Raw genomic sequence first — 15,896 nt, 5'->3', positions numbered from 1 at the left:
ACAGCTGCTGCTCTCTTGCAAGTACCACCTCCTGGCTGATAGCCAAACAACACAGGCCATTACAGCACCTCAGCAGAATAACCTATCAGACTGACAGCAGATTTCTCAGCAGAAACCTTACATGCCAGAGGGATTGGGGTCCTATCTTTAGCCTCCTGAAACAAAATAATTGTCAGCCAAGAATTTTCTATTCAGCCAAACTAAGCTTCATAAATGAAGTAGAGATAAAATCTTTTTCAGACAAACAAATGCTGAGAAAATTTGCCAGTACCAAACCAGCACTACAAGAAATGCTAAATGAGTTCTAAATCTTGAAATAAAAGCATGATATATCAAAATGGAACCTCCTCCATATAAACCTCACAGGGTCTATAAAACAATAACACAACGAAAAAAAGTACCTAGGTAAGAGCTAACATGATGAATGGAACAGTACCTCACATCTCAGTAGTAACATTGAATGTAAATGGCCTAAATGCTCCATTAAAAGACACGGAATGGCAGAATGGATAAAACCAACCAAGTATCTGCTGTCTTCAAGAGCCTTACCTAACACATAAGGACTCTCACATAAACTTAAGGTAAAGAGGTGGAAAAACATATAGCATGCAAACCAAATGGAAAACAAAAGTGAGCAGGAGTAGTGATTCTGATACCAGAAAAAAGGGATACATGATAGATGCTGCTACTTTAAGATTACAAGATTATCAGGTAAGACTTCTTTGAGGAGGTGATGTTTGCTACAGATCTCAATAAAGAGTGGAAATAGGTCGAGTGTGGTGGCTCACGCCTGTACTCCCAACACTTTGGGAGGCCAAGGCAGGCGGATCACCTGAGGTCATGAGTTTGAGACCAGCCTGGCCAACATGGTGAAACCCCATCTCTATTAAAAATGCAAAAAATTAGCTGGGCATGTTGGCAGGCACCTGTAATCCCAGCTATCTGGGAGGCTGAGGCTGGAGAATCTCTTGAACCCAGAAGGCAGAGGTTGCAGTGAGCCAAGACTGTGCTATTGCAGTCTAGCCTGGGCAACAAGAGTGAAACTCCATCTCACACACACACAAAAAAAAGAGTGGAAATAAGCAGTTTGAGATCTGGAAAGAGTGGCCTAGGCAGAGGAAGAATAAGTGTGTGGACCATTTTTAAAATATTTATATGCACAGCCTTTTATGATCATTCCTTTGAACGAATATACATACTTGGTATTAGTAATATACCAGGCAGATTGCTAAGAACAAGACAAGTACCATCCCTGCCTTCATAGGGCTCACAGCCTTGCAGAGGAGTTTGACATTTCACAAATGACCTCAAGCAATTATTCAATTATCAGTCTGATGCTGGGGAGAGAAGAAAAACAGGCACTAGAAGAACACAGAATGGGTCAGCCCAACCTGGTGTGGCCAGACAGGAAAGAATTCCTTGAATAAATGATAATTATAGGATAACTAAATAATAAGTAGCAAGGTGGGACGTAAACTTCCAGATAGTGGGAATCTTGTATTTGAAGAACTAAAGTGAGCATGGCTAGAGCATATATAAGGGGGCAAATGAGATAAGACAGAAGAAACAGGGAGAAGCAGCAATCCAGCCAGTCAGCATATAGAATGGCAGTTAGACACCTGTGACCTTCCAGTACCATTTGAAGAGGAGGAGTTATCTATAACCTAAAACTGCACACCTTTTATTTTACCACATTCTGCAGTGACCACGGATCAGCTTGCAATGGGTTTCTTCTGACTCAACTTCATATGACACCTTAGTTACAATTGCCAGATATCTGTTTGTGATGGTCAATATTAGGTATTAACTTGATTAAAGGATGCCTGGATAGCTGGTATTGTTTTTGGGTGTGTCTGTGAGGGTGTTACCAGAGGGGAGTGACATTTGAGTCAGTGGACTGGGAAAGGAAAAACCACCCTCAACGTGGGTGGGGCCATTCAATTGGTTGCCAGCACAGCAAGAACAAAGCAGGCAAAAGAAGGTGGGATAAGCTGGCCTGCTGAGTCTTCTGGCCATCATCTTTCTCCTGTGCTGGATACTTACTCCTGTTCCTTCTGCCCTTAGACATCAGACAACAGGATTTTCAGCCTTTGAAGGCTGCAATCTCAGCGTCTCTACTTTTGAAGCTTTTGGACTCTAATTGAACCACTACTAGCTTCTTTCTTCCCCGGCTTGCAGATGGCCTATTGTGGGACTTCACCTTGTAACTGTGTGAGCCAATTCTCCCTAATAAATTCTTTTTCATATATACATATATCCTATTAGTTCTGCTCCTCTGGAGAACCCTAATGCACTGCTCAGTTCCCAAATGATCAACACTATTACATATTTTCTGCATTCATTCCTCAAAAGGGACAAATTCCAAGTCCTCTCATCACATCTACCAGTCTATCTGCATCTGTCTTCACCTACTCTTTCCTTCTGTCCCTATGGATGAACTATCCATATTCCCAGCCAAGGTCAACTTCGATACCACTAACGCAGTATGTCCCATCCACTCTCACTTTACCACTGTCTTCTCACTGCAGAATCACCCTCATCGGCATAACAATGTGCTGTTTTATCATCCATCTGAAAAAAAAAGTCAGTCTTTATCTATAACTATTCAGCTACCTCCTCCCATTTCTCTACTCAATATATATAAAAGTTCCTCCAAAAATCAGCCCTTCTATTCTTAGATCAATTCCAACAAGATTTTCATATCCACCACGCCTGTCAAACACCGGTAATCTCACATTGCAAATGTTTATGTACAGTTCTCAGTCCTCATTTTTTAGAAATCCTAGGCAACATTTAATAGAATAGACATCTGTGACCTTCCAGCACCATTTGAAGAGGAAGAGTTAGCTATAACCTAAAACTGCACACCTCCTTTTATTTTGCCACATTCTGCGATGACCATGGATCAGCTTGCATCCTCAGCACAATCAGAAAGTACTTTCTTCATTAAGTTTCTGGGATACTACCCTCTAATCCTTATGGCCACTCTTCTATACCCTTACCTAATTCTTCCTTACTTCCTATAGCAAGTTGACTAAAGCACTAGATTAGTTACTCAAACTTATCTCATTGGGAAGTTTCTGACAAGCTCAATATCTGATATTCAATAACTATTTACTCAAATGGGCAAACAAATGACAGTAAAATTATGTAAGTACAGCAATATTTCCAAAACATGAAAACCAGAAGCAATCCAGTAATATTAATGAAAATACTTGATTTTTAAGTTACTTACTTTTAACTAAAATTTTGATTAACAAAATGTCTAAGGAGCTGTATAGATAACTTACCATAGTACATCTGAGACTGCTGTTCTTAAAAAGACTGGCTTATAAGACAGGCCCTCAGCCAGCATCTGAGAATTAACTGATAAGGGCAAGTCACTGTGCCTGCCTAGACTGTAGGTATCAACAATATGATTTATGCTGAACACCAACTTTCCTTCTCGAAATCTGGAATTTTTGTATGTGCCAAGCAGAGGATATCCACATGACCAATCCAACACCCTGTGCACTGTGTCTCCAACAGGCGAGCATAAATGTCACACACAATTTGCTGCATTTTCATTGCTGGAAAGAAAGTGTGCTTTGCATGATCCTTCAGGAGAGGGAGGGAAGAGAGTATCTAGAAGCCTGCAAATGGATTCCTCAAGATTCTGCCTGTGTCTCTCTCTTCTGACCAGCTGTATACCCTTAATAATTCATTGTTAATAAGTCTTAGCCTTGAGTATAACTATACACTCAGTACAACGAGTTCTGGAAATTTTCCAAATATGGAGGTTGTTTGGGGAACCCAACATAACAGCAGCTTATTCAAAAAGCCCGAATTCTTACCTGCTGATATGCTTCATAAATCACATCAAATAGAAAAGCTTGGGGCATTTCACTTGCTCTGTGTCTGGCACGTTCTAGCGAGTGGTCTAAGCAACCATCAGCAGATGGACTGATGACAGTAGATACAAGAGGTCGAATGGCTCCTGCTGCCTAAAGAACAAACAGGCAAAGAATATATTATTTCACCTACAAGCTATTTTAAAGTGAAGTTCTGAATTCAGTATCTCACTTTTGAGAGATCTTATTCATACCTTCAATAAGTTACCTTAAGAAAACATCTGAATAAGTGTGATTGGTTCACAAATGGTTATTTCAGGTAAAAAAAAAAAAATCAATTTTATAGCATTACAGTTGCATACATTAAGGTGAAATTTTTCTTCATTATAGGTTCAAAATCCTTCTGATCACAGGCCATTGAGGTCAACACTAAAAACAAAGATGCTAAGATCCAACTGGGTATTCCCTGAAGATGAAGGAGGCAGAGAAAGACTATCATGAAATAATTGATATGGATTGCAAATTAATATTAATATACCCTCAGGAGATTTACATATTAGATACTTAAGGAAATAAACAAGTTCTTCAAGATCCCCTAGATGAGACTCAACAATCCAAACAATGTGGGTTGCTCTAATTTGTATCTTGCTTTAATTCATGAGGAAAAACAGTTCCTTTCAAACACAGTCTCCATGCAATGCTTCCTCAGGCAATACCCATTGACTTCAATTGCTATGATGAAAGCTGTCTTATTAATAGTTGCATCTGAACTTTAGAAGAGACATTTCATGTCTGACAGTTTTTCCCTTTATCTTTAATGGAGTCTCATTGTAATACAGTTTTGAAGGCCATTAGCAAAACAACTGCCTTAAGTGAAACTGCTTTAAAACACAGTTCAATGGTGGGCAGTTAACCAAACCTTATATGATCTCCAAAACATCCTTTCTTCCACACAATTGCTACATGGGGATTGCAGCATATGAAATTAGTGCACAAATAAAACAAGTGTCTTCTTGATGAGACCAACATCTGAATAAGATAGACAGTCCACACATTGGTTTGCAAAAGCCAAGGAATTGGCTGAAAATCAAAGTGAATGTATGAGCCAAATAGACAGTTTATAAAATGTGTCACCCCTTCCAGTGCCTCAAGTAGAAATTTGGAACCTAACCATAAAAGCAAAAATGAGGACACAGGGTGACAAAGAGGAAGCAGTATCCAAGTAGGTGAAGGGTAGGTCAACTGGTCAAGCTCAATACCTATCAGTAGAGCTAGAAGGTAAGACAGGAAGGAAATGCGTGTACACACAAACATGTATGCTGCTTTAAGAAAAAAGATTCCGCTGAAACTATGTATATTTTTGGAATTCTATACCAGGGCATGAAGTTAAAAAATGCTTAAGAGAACATGAGACATCCAAAATGCCAATGCAAGGGGCTCTGCAGACTCTCTCCTCATCGAAACTAGCAAAAAGTATTTTAAGAACCATTAAAAGCCTCTGAAAATTATCCTAAGGACATTCAGCAAATGAAGAAACATTTATTCGAGAAAATCTACTAAATTTTGGTAAGAACAGACTGTGGTATTCGAGCCATGACCCATTTCTTCTTCTATCCCCCAGCCAGCTCAGTGTAATGGATACTCAGAGTATGTATGGCTAAAAAGATAGGGCCTCCTCACCCCAAGTTCCTAGTATGAAGGGCAGACTGCCAGCATTTCCTATGCCCCTCAACACTATGACACAGAGGCTAAAATCTATGCAAGTGTGGCCCACGAGGTCAAGGCCCACCTCTTTCATATAGTTCCCACCCATGCCCCAGAATACTGAGGCCCTGATCAGTCTTCTTCCAGCTCACACATATGGCAATTTTCATATCGGGGAAATAAAAGACTAGAGTCTTCTACTGCCCCTGTGTAGGTCAGAGTAGGGATTTTACTCCCAAAAAATTAGTGCACTGTGCCCACCCACAGTTTCAAAGCAGTGATGTGGTGATTTTTCACAAGTAGAAGACAAAGGATGTGAGAGTAGAGAGCTATGAAGTGCTCCCAAAGGGAACTCACTTTATTTGGAAATTCAAACCTAAGTGTACTCTCAAAAGAGATTGTCATGGTAAGCAATTAAAAGAATGCTGGAGATACATGAGCGCAAAAAGCTAAACTGTCAGATAGCCAGTTTACCAGTGAAAGCCGGGGAAAACACAGCTAACAAAAGCTCTCCTGGGATTAGGAACAAACCTCAAATACTGGCCTCAAAAACTACCCCTGCAAAGGGGCTAGAATTTAACTGAGACTACAAGGGATATATGCTCAAGGCATTATCAAAAATAAAGGTGAGCATTAGCACACAATGAGTGAAGCTTAACAGCTAGGTGAGATATCAAAGGCAGACAATATAATAGAGATCAGGGAAGGAGACAGTCAAAGAGAGCCCCGCTGAAACCACTATCATTCCAGGATGACTATATAATACTCAAGTGTCCACCCTCTGAAAAAGCAACATCAGAAGCTTTTCCCTGTGAAAGTAAAAGACATCACTAAAATAGGCCAGCCAAGTCATAAACAAATAAGCAAACAAGTCATGCATCCAAATAGGAAAGTGATATCCTCCAAGGATGGGGTGGGAGGGGAAAGGCAGGCAAGAGGAACTGCCTATGAGAAGGCCCTGCCCATATATCAAACTTAGCAGATAAAGACCTCAAATCAGAATCAGCTACTATAAATATGTTCAAAGAACTAGAGGAAATTACACTTAAAAGTAGTAAGGCAAGGTATGACAATATCGCTAATGTTAAGCAGTTTACAAATATAGAAATTCTGGAATTGAAAAGTATAACTATAATGAATATTTATAAAGGAGCTCAGTGACAAGCTTGAACTGGAGAGGAATCAATGAACTTACACTTAGATCGATAGAGGGAATACAATCCAAACAACAGAGAAAAAAGGATGAAGATAAATGAACAGAGCCTCAGAATAAAGGACAGCATTAAGTACACAACAATTTTGTATTGGGAGTACCAAAAGGAAAGACTAGAGAGAAGCAGGAAAAAAAAAATTCAAGGAAATGACTGGTAACCTCCCAAAATAAAGGAAAAATTAGTCTTCAAGAAGCTCAATGAACTCCAAAGCAGAAAAATCAGAAAAAAAAAATCTACATCTAGACACATCTAGTGAAAGTGCTGAAAACCAAAGTCAAGGAAAAAATCTTGAAAGTAGCTCAAGAAAAATGATAAGTAAGAGAACATCAATATTAACAAGTGACTTATCAGAAACAATAAAAGTTAGAAGGCAGTGGGGTAATAGTCACTAAAAGTAAAAATATCTCATATCCAGCAAAACCAGTATTTCACACATGAAAGCAAAATGAAAACACTTCCACAGAAACACAGAATTCTTTGCTAACAGATTCATCTTAGAAAAAAATAGCAACAAATGTTCAGCCTGAAGGAAATCAACCCGAGACAGCAATTCTAATTCACATTAAAAAACAAAGTGTACCAGTAAAGATAATGTAAGTATAAAAGACATTATATAAAAGTATAAAAGATTTTCTTTATATACTGTTTTAAAAGCAATTATGGAATGTGAGAGTTCCCTGATTCCCCTCACAGGACCTGAAACAGGCTCATCTGTTTGGCTGCCACACCCTCAAACCCCTTATGGGATGGGGAGCACCCAGATGGGCAGGTGCAATAGCCAAAGCAAGTGCTTTTGGGCTCCAGCCCCACAGTAGCATCTAGGGGTGGGTACCCATGACTCCCAAAGCCCCAGTGGGCATTCATGTTACAGTGCTCTTTTAGCTCTGTCGTCCACAGACAGCTTAAGTGTTAACCAGCTCAGTGCCCTCCTGGTATCCAGGTACTTGTCCAGCGTCCAGGAAGAATCAGATGAAGCATGAACTTGAAGGATGGTGAATGTGGGGGTTTTATTGAGTGGTGGAGGTGGCTCTCAGTAGTATGGATGGGAAGCTAAAAGGGGGATGGGGTGGGAAGATGATCTTCCCCTGCAGTTTGGCTATCCAGCAGTCAATCTTCTCTCCCACCATCCCCAGCTGAACTCCTCTCAACGTTCAGATGCTCTTTCTCTTCTCTCCTTCTCTGCTGCACCATTCTGCCATCCTGCTGCTCTTCTGTCTGTCTGCTCTTCTTCTCATGGAGCCTGGGGTTTGGGGCTTATGTGGGTACAGGATAGGGTGAGTGTGGCAGGGCAAAAGGCAACATTTGGGTGTGAAAACAGGAAAGTCTGTTCCCATTTAGGACCATGAGTTTCCAGGCTTGAGGATGGGGCCTTTGCCAGGGAACAGCCTCCTTCTACCCAGTATTTCCTTGCCTCCTAGCTGCATAAATTATATTAAACAATAGATACATAGTTAACTGATTAGTCTATAACATTGAACTGTATATTTGATGAAAACGGCAAAAAGGAAGTGGATAGGAATAAAGGTGTACTGGATTAAGGAAATGACACCAGATGGCAACTTGTACCCACAGCAACAAACTAATTAAAAATGACAGGCAAGGAAGTTAATACAACAATCTCTATAAATACATACTTGCAGCTGGGTACAGTGGCTCACACCTGTAATCCCAGCACTCTGGGAGGGAGAGGTGGGCAAATCACTTGAGGTAAGGAGTTTGAGATCAGTCTGGCCAACATAGGGGATCCCTGACTCTACCAAAAATACAAAAATTAGCAGGGTGTGGTGGTGAATGCCTGTAGTCCCAGCTACTTGGAAGGGTGAGGCAGGAGAATCACTTGAACCCAGGAAGCAGAGGTTACAGTGAGCTGAGATCATGCCACTGCACTCCAGCCTGGGCAATAGAGACTGTCTCAAAAATTTTGTTTTAATTTAAAATTTAAAAAAGTACATACACACACACATATATACACACACACACACACTTGCTTACCTTTCATCTTCTATAGACAGCAAAATATAAACTAATAATTATTAGGCTGGTGCAAAAGTAATTGCAGCTTTTACCATTACTTTCAATGGCAAAAAATATAATGGATTGTTGGGTTTCTTACATAGATATAGTATGCATAATAACAGTATAAAAAAGGAAAATAGTAGAGCCATGTAATTTTTAAATATCTCACTGGAATTAAGGTAGTACATTCTGAAGCAAATAAATGTTTGCATGTATACTGTAAGCCCTAGAGCCACCACTAACTTAAAAAAATTAGAGAATATAAAGGAATTAAAGTATTACAGTAAAAATATTAACTTACTACAAAAGAAGGCAATAAGAGACATGAAAAAAGTAAGCTAGTAGACAAATCTAATTATATATTAAAACGAATGGATCAAAAGGCAACAATTGTCAAACTGTCTACAAGAGACAACTATGATTCAAAGACACAAATAGGTTGAATTTAAAAGATGTCCAAAATACAAGCAAAAGCGAACAAAGCTGAAGACATAAACAATCCAACAATAGTTACAAACATCAATATTCTACTTTCGATTGCGGCTGGAACTAGGCAGATCAACATGGAAACAAAAGACTTGAAAAATACTATAAACCAAATAAGCCTAACAGACATCTATTGAACATACCACCCAACAACAGCAGAATACCTATTTCAAGTGCACATGGAACATTCTCTAGAACAGACCATATGCTGCATCATAAAACAAGTTTTAAGAGGATCAAAATCATACCAAGTATAGTCTCTTAGAAAAGAATAAAATTAGACACAAAGTCGGAAACTTATTTATTCTTTTCTTTCTTTGGCGGTGGGGGAGGCAGGGTCTTGCTCTGTCCCCCGAGGCTGGAGTACAGTGGCACAATCACCGCTCACTACTGCTTCAGCTTCCTGGGCTCAAGCAACCTGCCAGTCTCAGCCTCCCATGTAGCGGGGATTACAGGCATGTGCCACTCCACCTAGCTAATATTTGATAGAGACAGGGTTTCACCATGTTGCTCAGGCTGGTCTCAAACTTCTGGGTTCAAGCAATCTGCCTGCCTTGGAGTACCCAAGTGCGGGCATGAGCAACCATGCCCAGTCAAAGTTGGGAATTTAAAGTATGTGGAAAATGAACAATACTAAAAAAAAACAAAAAAATTAGTCAAAGAAACCACTAGCAAACTTGAAAATACTTTTCAATGAAAACACAAACAATATGAAAATTTGTGGGATACAGTTAAAGCAGCCCTTTGAGAAAAATGTGTAACTGTGAATGCCTATATAAAAAGATTCTAGACAAGTGTAATTTTCACCTTAAGACAATGGGGGGAAAAAGAAATAAAATTAAAACAGACAAAGAGTAAACAAAAGAAATAAATTAGAGAATAGAAAAAGAAAAAAAGCCAAATATGGTTCTTTTATAAAATAACAGTTGCGGCTGGGCACGGTGGCTCATACCTGTGATCCCAGCACTTTGGAAGGCCAAGGAATGTGGGTAACTTGAGGTCAGGAGTTTGAGACCAGCCTAGCCACCATGGTGAAATCCTATCTCTATTAAAAAATACAAAAAATTAGGCAGGCATGGTGGTGCATGGTTGTAATCCCAGTTACACAGGAGGGTGAGGCAGGGGAATCACTTGAACCCAAGAGGCAGCGGATGCAGTGAGCCGAGATGGCGCCACTGCACTCCAGCCTGGGCAACAGAGCAAGACTCCATATCAAACCAACAAAAACAGTTCACAACCTTTGAACGAAAAAAATGCAAATTAGTAAAATCGGAAAGTAGTGACATTTCTATCAACCTCAGAGAAATAAAAAGGAATACAAACCACAAACTATATTCCAACAAATTAGAAAAGTGATAAAATTAACAAATTCATAGAAAGACAATTAGCCAAAATTAACTTGATAATAGAAAGTCTGAATAGACCTATAAAAAGGAAATTGAATTAGTAATTTAGAAACTTTTCACAAAGAAAAGCCAAGATCCAGAAGGCTCCACTGGTTGTGCCAAAAATTTAAAGAACAGTTAATACTAATTTCTCAAACTTTTGCAAAAAAATAGAGAATGTTTCCCAACTCATTCTGTAAGACCAGTGTTATCCTAATACCAAAAACAAAGACAGCACAAGAAAAGAAAGCCAGTTAGGGATATTGGTTTGTAAACAATGCAAAACAGATGCAAAATTCTCAACAAGATACTTACAAACCCAATTCAGCAACATATAAAAAAGCATTATACACCATGACCAAGTGGGATTTATCCCAGGAATACCAGGTTGGTTCAACGTATCAAAAAAATATATAGTCAATGTAATACACCATGTTAATAGAATAAAGGACAAACACATGAACATGTCAACAGGTGCATAGAACTCATCTGACAAAATCCAGCACCCCTTTGTGAGAAAAGCACAAAAATTAGAAATAGAAGAGATCTTGTTCAACCTGAAAAGAGTGTCTGTGAAAATCTACAGTTAAGATCATGCTTACTGGTAAAATAGAGTGTTTTCCCTTTATGATCAAGAGTAAGCAAGGAAATCCACCATTGCCATTTCCAGTAAACATTGTAATGGGAGTCCTAGCTAGGATAATTAGGCAAGAAAATGTAAAAAGCTATCCAAAAGAAGTAAAGCTATCTCTATTTGCAGATAGCATGATCCTTATATACAAGACACCAAGGAAGTGTCTTCTAACTATTAGAAGAAGCAAGTTGTCAGCAAGGATACAGAGAACAAGCTTAGTATACAAAAAAAAAAAAAAAAAAAAAAAAAAAAAAAAAAAAAAAATCAGTTTATTGCTAGCATATAGAAATACAACAACCCAAAATGAAATTTTAAAATTCACTCACAAAAGCATTGAGAAGACCACTTAAGAGTAAATTTAATGAAGATGTTCAGAAGTTACTACAAAAACTCCAAAAAAAAGTCCTGGCTTCTAATGGCCAATGTCTCTACTTAGCTACTTTCACCCATTCCCTCTCAAATACTTCTCCACATTTAGTATTCTTTCTGTCCTGCCTCCTCAATTTCCAGTCTTCCATTTAATTATGCTCATTAATATATAAGTATGCCATAACTTCTGCCATCATTAAATCAATTCTTTTAATATATATCTTCTTCCAGCTAATAACAAGTTTCTTCACACAAGTATAAAGCCCAACTCTGAATTATCTGTATAAGAGCACTTCTCCAATTTCTGTCTTCCTGTGCTTTCTGGAATCTATTTCAATCAGGCCGTTATCACCACACCACCACAAGAATACATTTAACCAATGTCACCAATGACCCCCACGTTGCCAAATCCAATTCATAGTTCTTAGTCTTCTTGAGTGTTTGTTCACTTAGTTTTCAGAAATCATTCTCAACCACACCCTCTCATCTGCCCACACTAACTCCTAGGTCCTTACTTTCTCAGACTGTAAATGGTAAAATATTCCAGAGCTGCATCCTTACACCTCTGTCCTTAAATGGTAAAAAACTTACAGAAGGTTGCATTTTAATCGAGCTTGAGCAAACAAAACCAGCAAAACAAAAATGACTTGTGAATCGCACAGCCCTCCAAACTGGAGCAGTTTTGGAGAACTCCAGTAACATAATCTGACAGCATTTACAGGAAATGGAAGTGCTGTGTAAAGATGACTTCATAGGTTACAGCTTAATTGGTTACAGGTCCTCCTGTAATTAACTAATGCTCAACTATTATAGTTAAACTCTCTATTGGTTTGGTCTGTTAGGCTTAGTCCAGGAGCCTAGTGCAAGTCAATGGCCTCCTATAAATTTTATGTAATACTATCTACACTCATTCTATTAATGAACACATAAAGTCCCATGACTTTAAACACCATCTACATGAAAACCTCCAAACCTATAATCCAGCCCAGAATTCTTTTGAATTCTGGATGTGCACTTCCAAATGTCTGTTTAACATTTCCACTTAGTTCAAAATGCCTCAAATTGAACACCTCAAATTGAAATACCTCAACTGCAACAAATTGAACTCAAAGTTTTGGTTTTACCCACTCCACAGCCTCCAAACCTGCTCCTACAGACGGCCATCTATGCAAACATTAACCCTATTCTTCTAGTTATTCTTGCCCAAAATCTTGAATGCTGTCCTTGATTTCTCCCCCACTCTCATAATTCAGTCCATCAGTAATCCAGTCTCTGTCAGCTTCAAAGTATTCCAGATCTGCCACTTCTCACTGTCTCCACTATCCGTGTCTAAGCCACCCATCCTCCCTCTGAGATTACTCCAAGAGCCTCCCAATTGGTATCTCCTTCACTCTTGTCCTTCCACAGCCTATTCTTCACAAAGCAATAGAACAAACCTGTTCATGAGGAGTTATATCATGTCTCTCTTCTGTTCAAAATCTTCCAAGAGCTTTCCATCTCAAACAACTAGTCAAGTTCCTTCTATTTAATTCAACGTAAATAATGTTAAAAAATTCAGTTCCTCATTTCCACTAGGAGCATTTTAAGTACTCAATAGCCACATGTGACTAGTAGCTTAAGTACTAGACAGTGGAGTTAGACTATTTCCATCACTGCAGAATGTTTTACTGGACAGCAGTGCCCTAGAATGTTCACTTCATGGCTGTTGTCTCTCCAGCACCTAGAAAAGTGCCTCATACATAGCATGCACTCAGTAAATAAGGGTTACGTTAGTGAATCAGTGTTGTAGGTCTTAGAGATACTAATCAGGCCACACAAAGAAGTCAAACTGTCACTTGGTAATACACATATGTCTTCACGATATTTTACACAGCAGCAGCATCTGAAGAAATTTCAAGATGAGGTCAAACCAAATTCCATTCCCTCACTAAGACACCTATCTTGCTTGATAGAAGCACCCTGTATTTGTAGTGTATGAACAATAATGCAAGTCTCATTCATGCCACTTAATAGCTGTTATTTGGAACAAGTTCATCTCTGCTTAATTAATATTCTTTTCTATGAAATGAAAAATTTTGACCAGGTATTTTACTTCAGGCCCCTCCAGCTGTAGTACTATAATATTTTATGAGGAAAGCCTCCACATGTCAAAACTTCCAATCCAACAATTCACACTAAGTTGTCTCAACAGTCATCATACCCTTACAGAGTAATAGTTATGTGGTGGCGGTTTCCCAAACCAAAATAGAAATGTCAGCCTGACAAAATGGCAGAATATTGTGAAATCATCCAGAAAAATCCACAATATATCATCACCCATGCAGAAAACATCCATCTCAGTAGAGCACATGGGCAAACAGTAGCCTTAGATTCTTCATGCTTTTGTCCTGCTTTCACACAGCTATCTAGTTCATATGATAGATTTACATTCTCTGAAAGAGCTCAACAACTATATTCTAAGCACTATGCTCCACATAATGAGGAATGTGCAAAATGCAATCCTTGCTCTGAAAGGGCTCAGTTTCAGTGAGAGGGAGAGGGTAGATGCATTCCTTCCAGAGACCAGTTATTAGACGCTAAAGTGCTACAAATACACTATGAACTCATTTCCCTCATTTCAGTCACTTGATGAACATAAGCCATTAATAAATTGCTTTTGATATTTTAACCTCAGTTCCTAGTACGAAACTTCCTAATAGTTTCTTAATACTATATTCACTCATTTTACGACTTTTAAAGAATTATGTAGTTTAAATAAAATTTGAACACCCTCTCATACACTCAGCCTCCTCCCCTACCCAAAAAACAGTGCAAAGCAGACAGGCTCACAATATTCTCTTTCCACCTGGATAATCCAAGTAAGAATCTCTTAATTACTCCATCTTTTCTCTAAAAAGTATTCTTGTACTTCTTTAAACATTTCTTGACCACTTTTTCTGTACTATGTATAAAGAAAGAATCTTGTTTTAAGGATTTCAACAAATAAGATAGAATTGCTCTTGTCAAGGATCTTAAAGTCTCATGAACATGATAGATTAGCAAGGCAACAACTATAAGATACAGTAATGCAAAATATTGGGAGTGGAGAGTCCTGAGTTCCAGAGCAAGGTGGGAGCCTCTAACTTCCTGAAGTGGTTCTCAAATACTTGCTGGATGGATAAGTGATTGAACAAACTATTTCTTAGGAAACATTAAAAATTACCTAATAGTTTAGAATGCATATATACATAGCAATATTAATATAAGAAAATTAAACAACAGACGTGGTTTAAGAAGTATACTTAAGAACAGTAGGGAAAGGGACTTGATCTAGCAGTATGAAAAGTTATTAGAGAGCTGTCTCAATAGTGACTAAGACAGGGTACAAAAACAGACCAACAGCATGGAAGAGAATCCCAACAGACCCATGCTTACATAGAAATTCAATATATGACAGAAGTGGCAGTGCAGGTCAGTGGAGAAGGGGATAATTATTCAACAAATGGTGCTAGGCAAAGAGTTACCTTTGTAGCAAAAGACAAAAGTGAAATCAACCCTTACTCAATCTGTAAACTCCAGAAAGAGATGGCAATGTAAAATTCAAAACTATAATACACTTTTTTTTAAATGGTGAATATCTTCATGACTTCAGTGTAAGAAAAAACTTCTTAAACCAGGCAAAACAAAACCATTAATGAAGACATTAGAGATTTTAAGTATATTAAGATAAAAAATGCTTATTTATAACAACACCTTGTGACTTTATTCCAGATGGAAGAAAATAGTTATAAAACACAGCATACACTGGCCAAGGTATTAGCATCCAGAATATGTAACTCCTAGAAGTCAAAAGCTTAAAAATAAAAATAGGGTAAATTCTTACAAAGGCATTTCAATAATATTTAAAGCCCATAAATATAACAAGATGCCCAACCTATTAACAAAATGCTAAATTTAAACCACAAAGAGAAAGCATTTTCCAGTAAATACATTGGAGGAAAGTCTAACTATATCAAGTAGTGGTGAGGACTAGGGCAACTTGAACTTGTTATACATTACTGATGAGTATAATTTAAGACAAGTTTGGAAAATAATTTGGCATCATCTAGTAAAACTGATAACCTACATATGTCAGAACTGTAGAGAAATCCCTGCACATGGGCACAAGATATATAATAATGTCCATACTAGTAATGTTTACATCAGTAAAAACTTGAGAAAACAAATGCCCACCATCTGTAAAATGAATTATGGCATATACAGTAGTGATTATGAACAA

The 15,896-nt window shown here is 38.2% G+C and overlaps 1 protein-coding gene across 2 annotated transcripts in view; it reads right to left on the bottom strand.

Annotated features, from left to right (window-relative positions):
* The window catches only part of CRPPA (CDP-L-ribitol pyrophosphorylase A), a 151,079-nt gene that overhangs the window by 105,479 nt on the left and 29,704 nt on the right, over positions 1-15,896 (bottom strand). For both annotated transcript variants that reach the window (XM_017889075.1, XM_017889076.1), the window contains exon 3: positions 3,834-3,983. In XM_017889075.1, coding sequence (XP_017744564.1) covers positions 3,834-3,983 — 150 coding nt within the window. The remainder of the gene's footprint in view (positions 1-3,833; positions 3,984-15,896) is intronic.

Source organism: Rhinopithecus bieti, unplaced genomic scaffold (assembly GCF_001698545.2).
Source record: "Rhinopithecus bieti isolate Rb0 unplaced genomic scaffold, ASM169854v2 scaffold_16834, whole genome shotgun sequence".
Taxonomy (NCBI): domain Eukaryota; kingdom Metazoa; phylum Chordata; class Mammalia; order Primates; family Cercopithecidae; genus Rhinopithecus; species Rhinopithecus bieti.
Note: the sequence above shows the minus strand (reverse complement) of the source record. Positions and strands in the feature narration are given on the sequence as shown.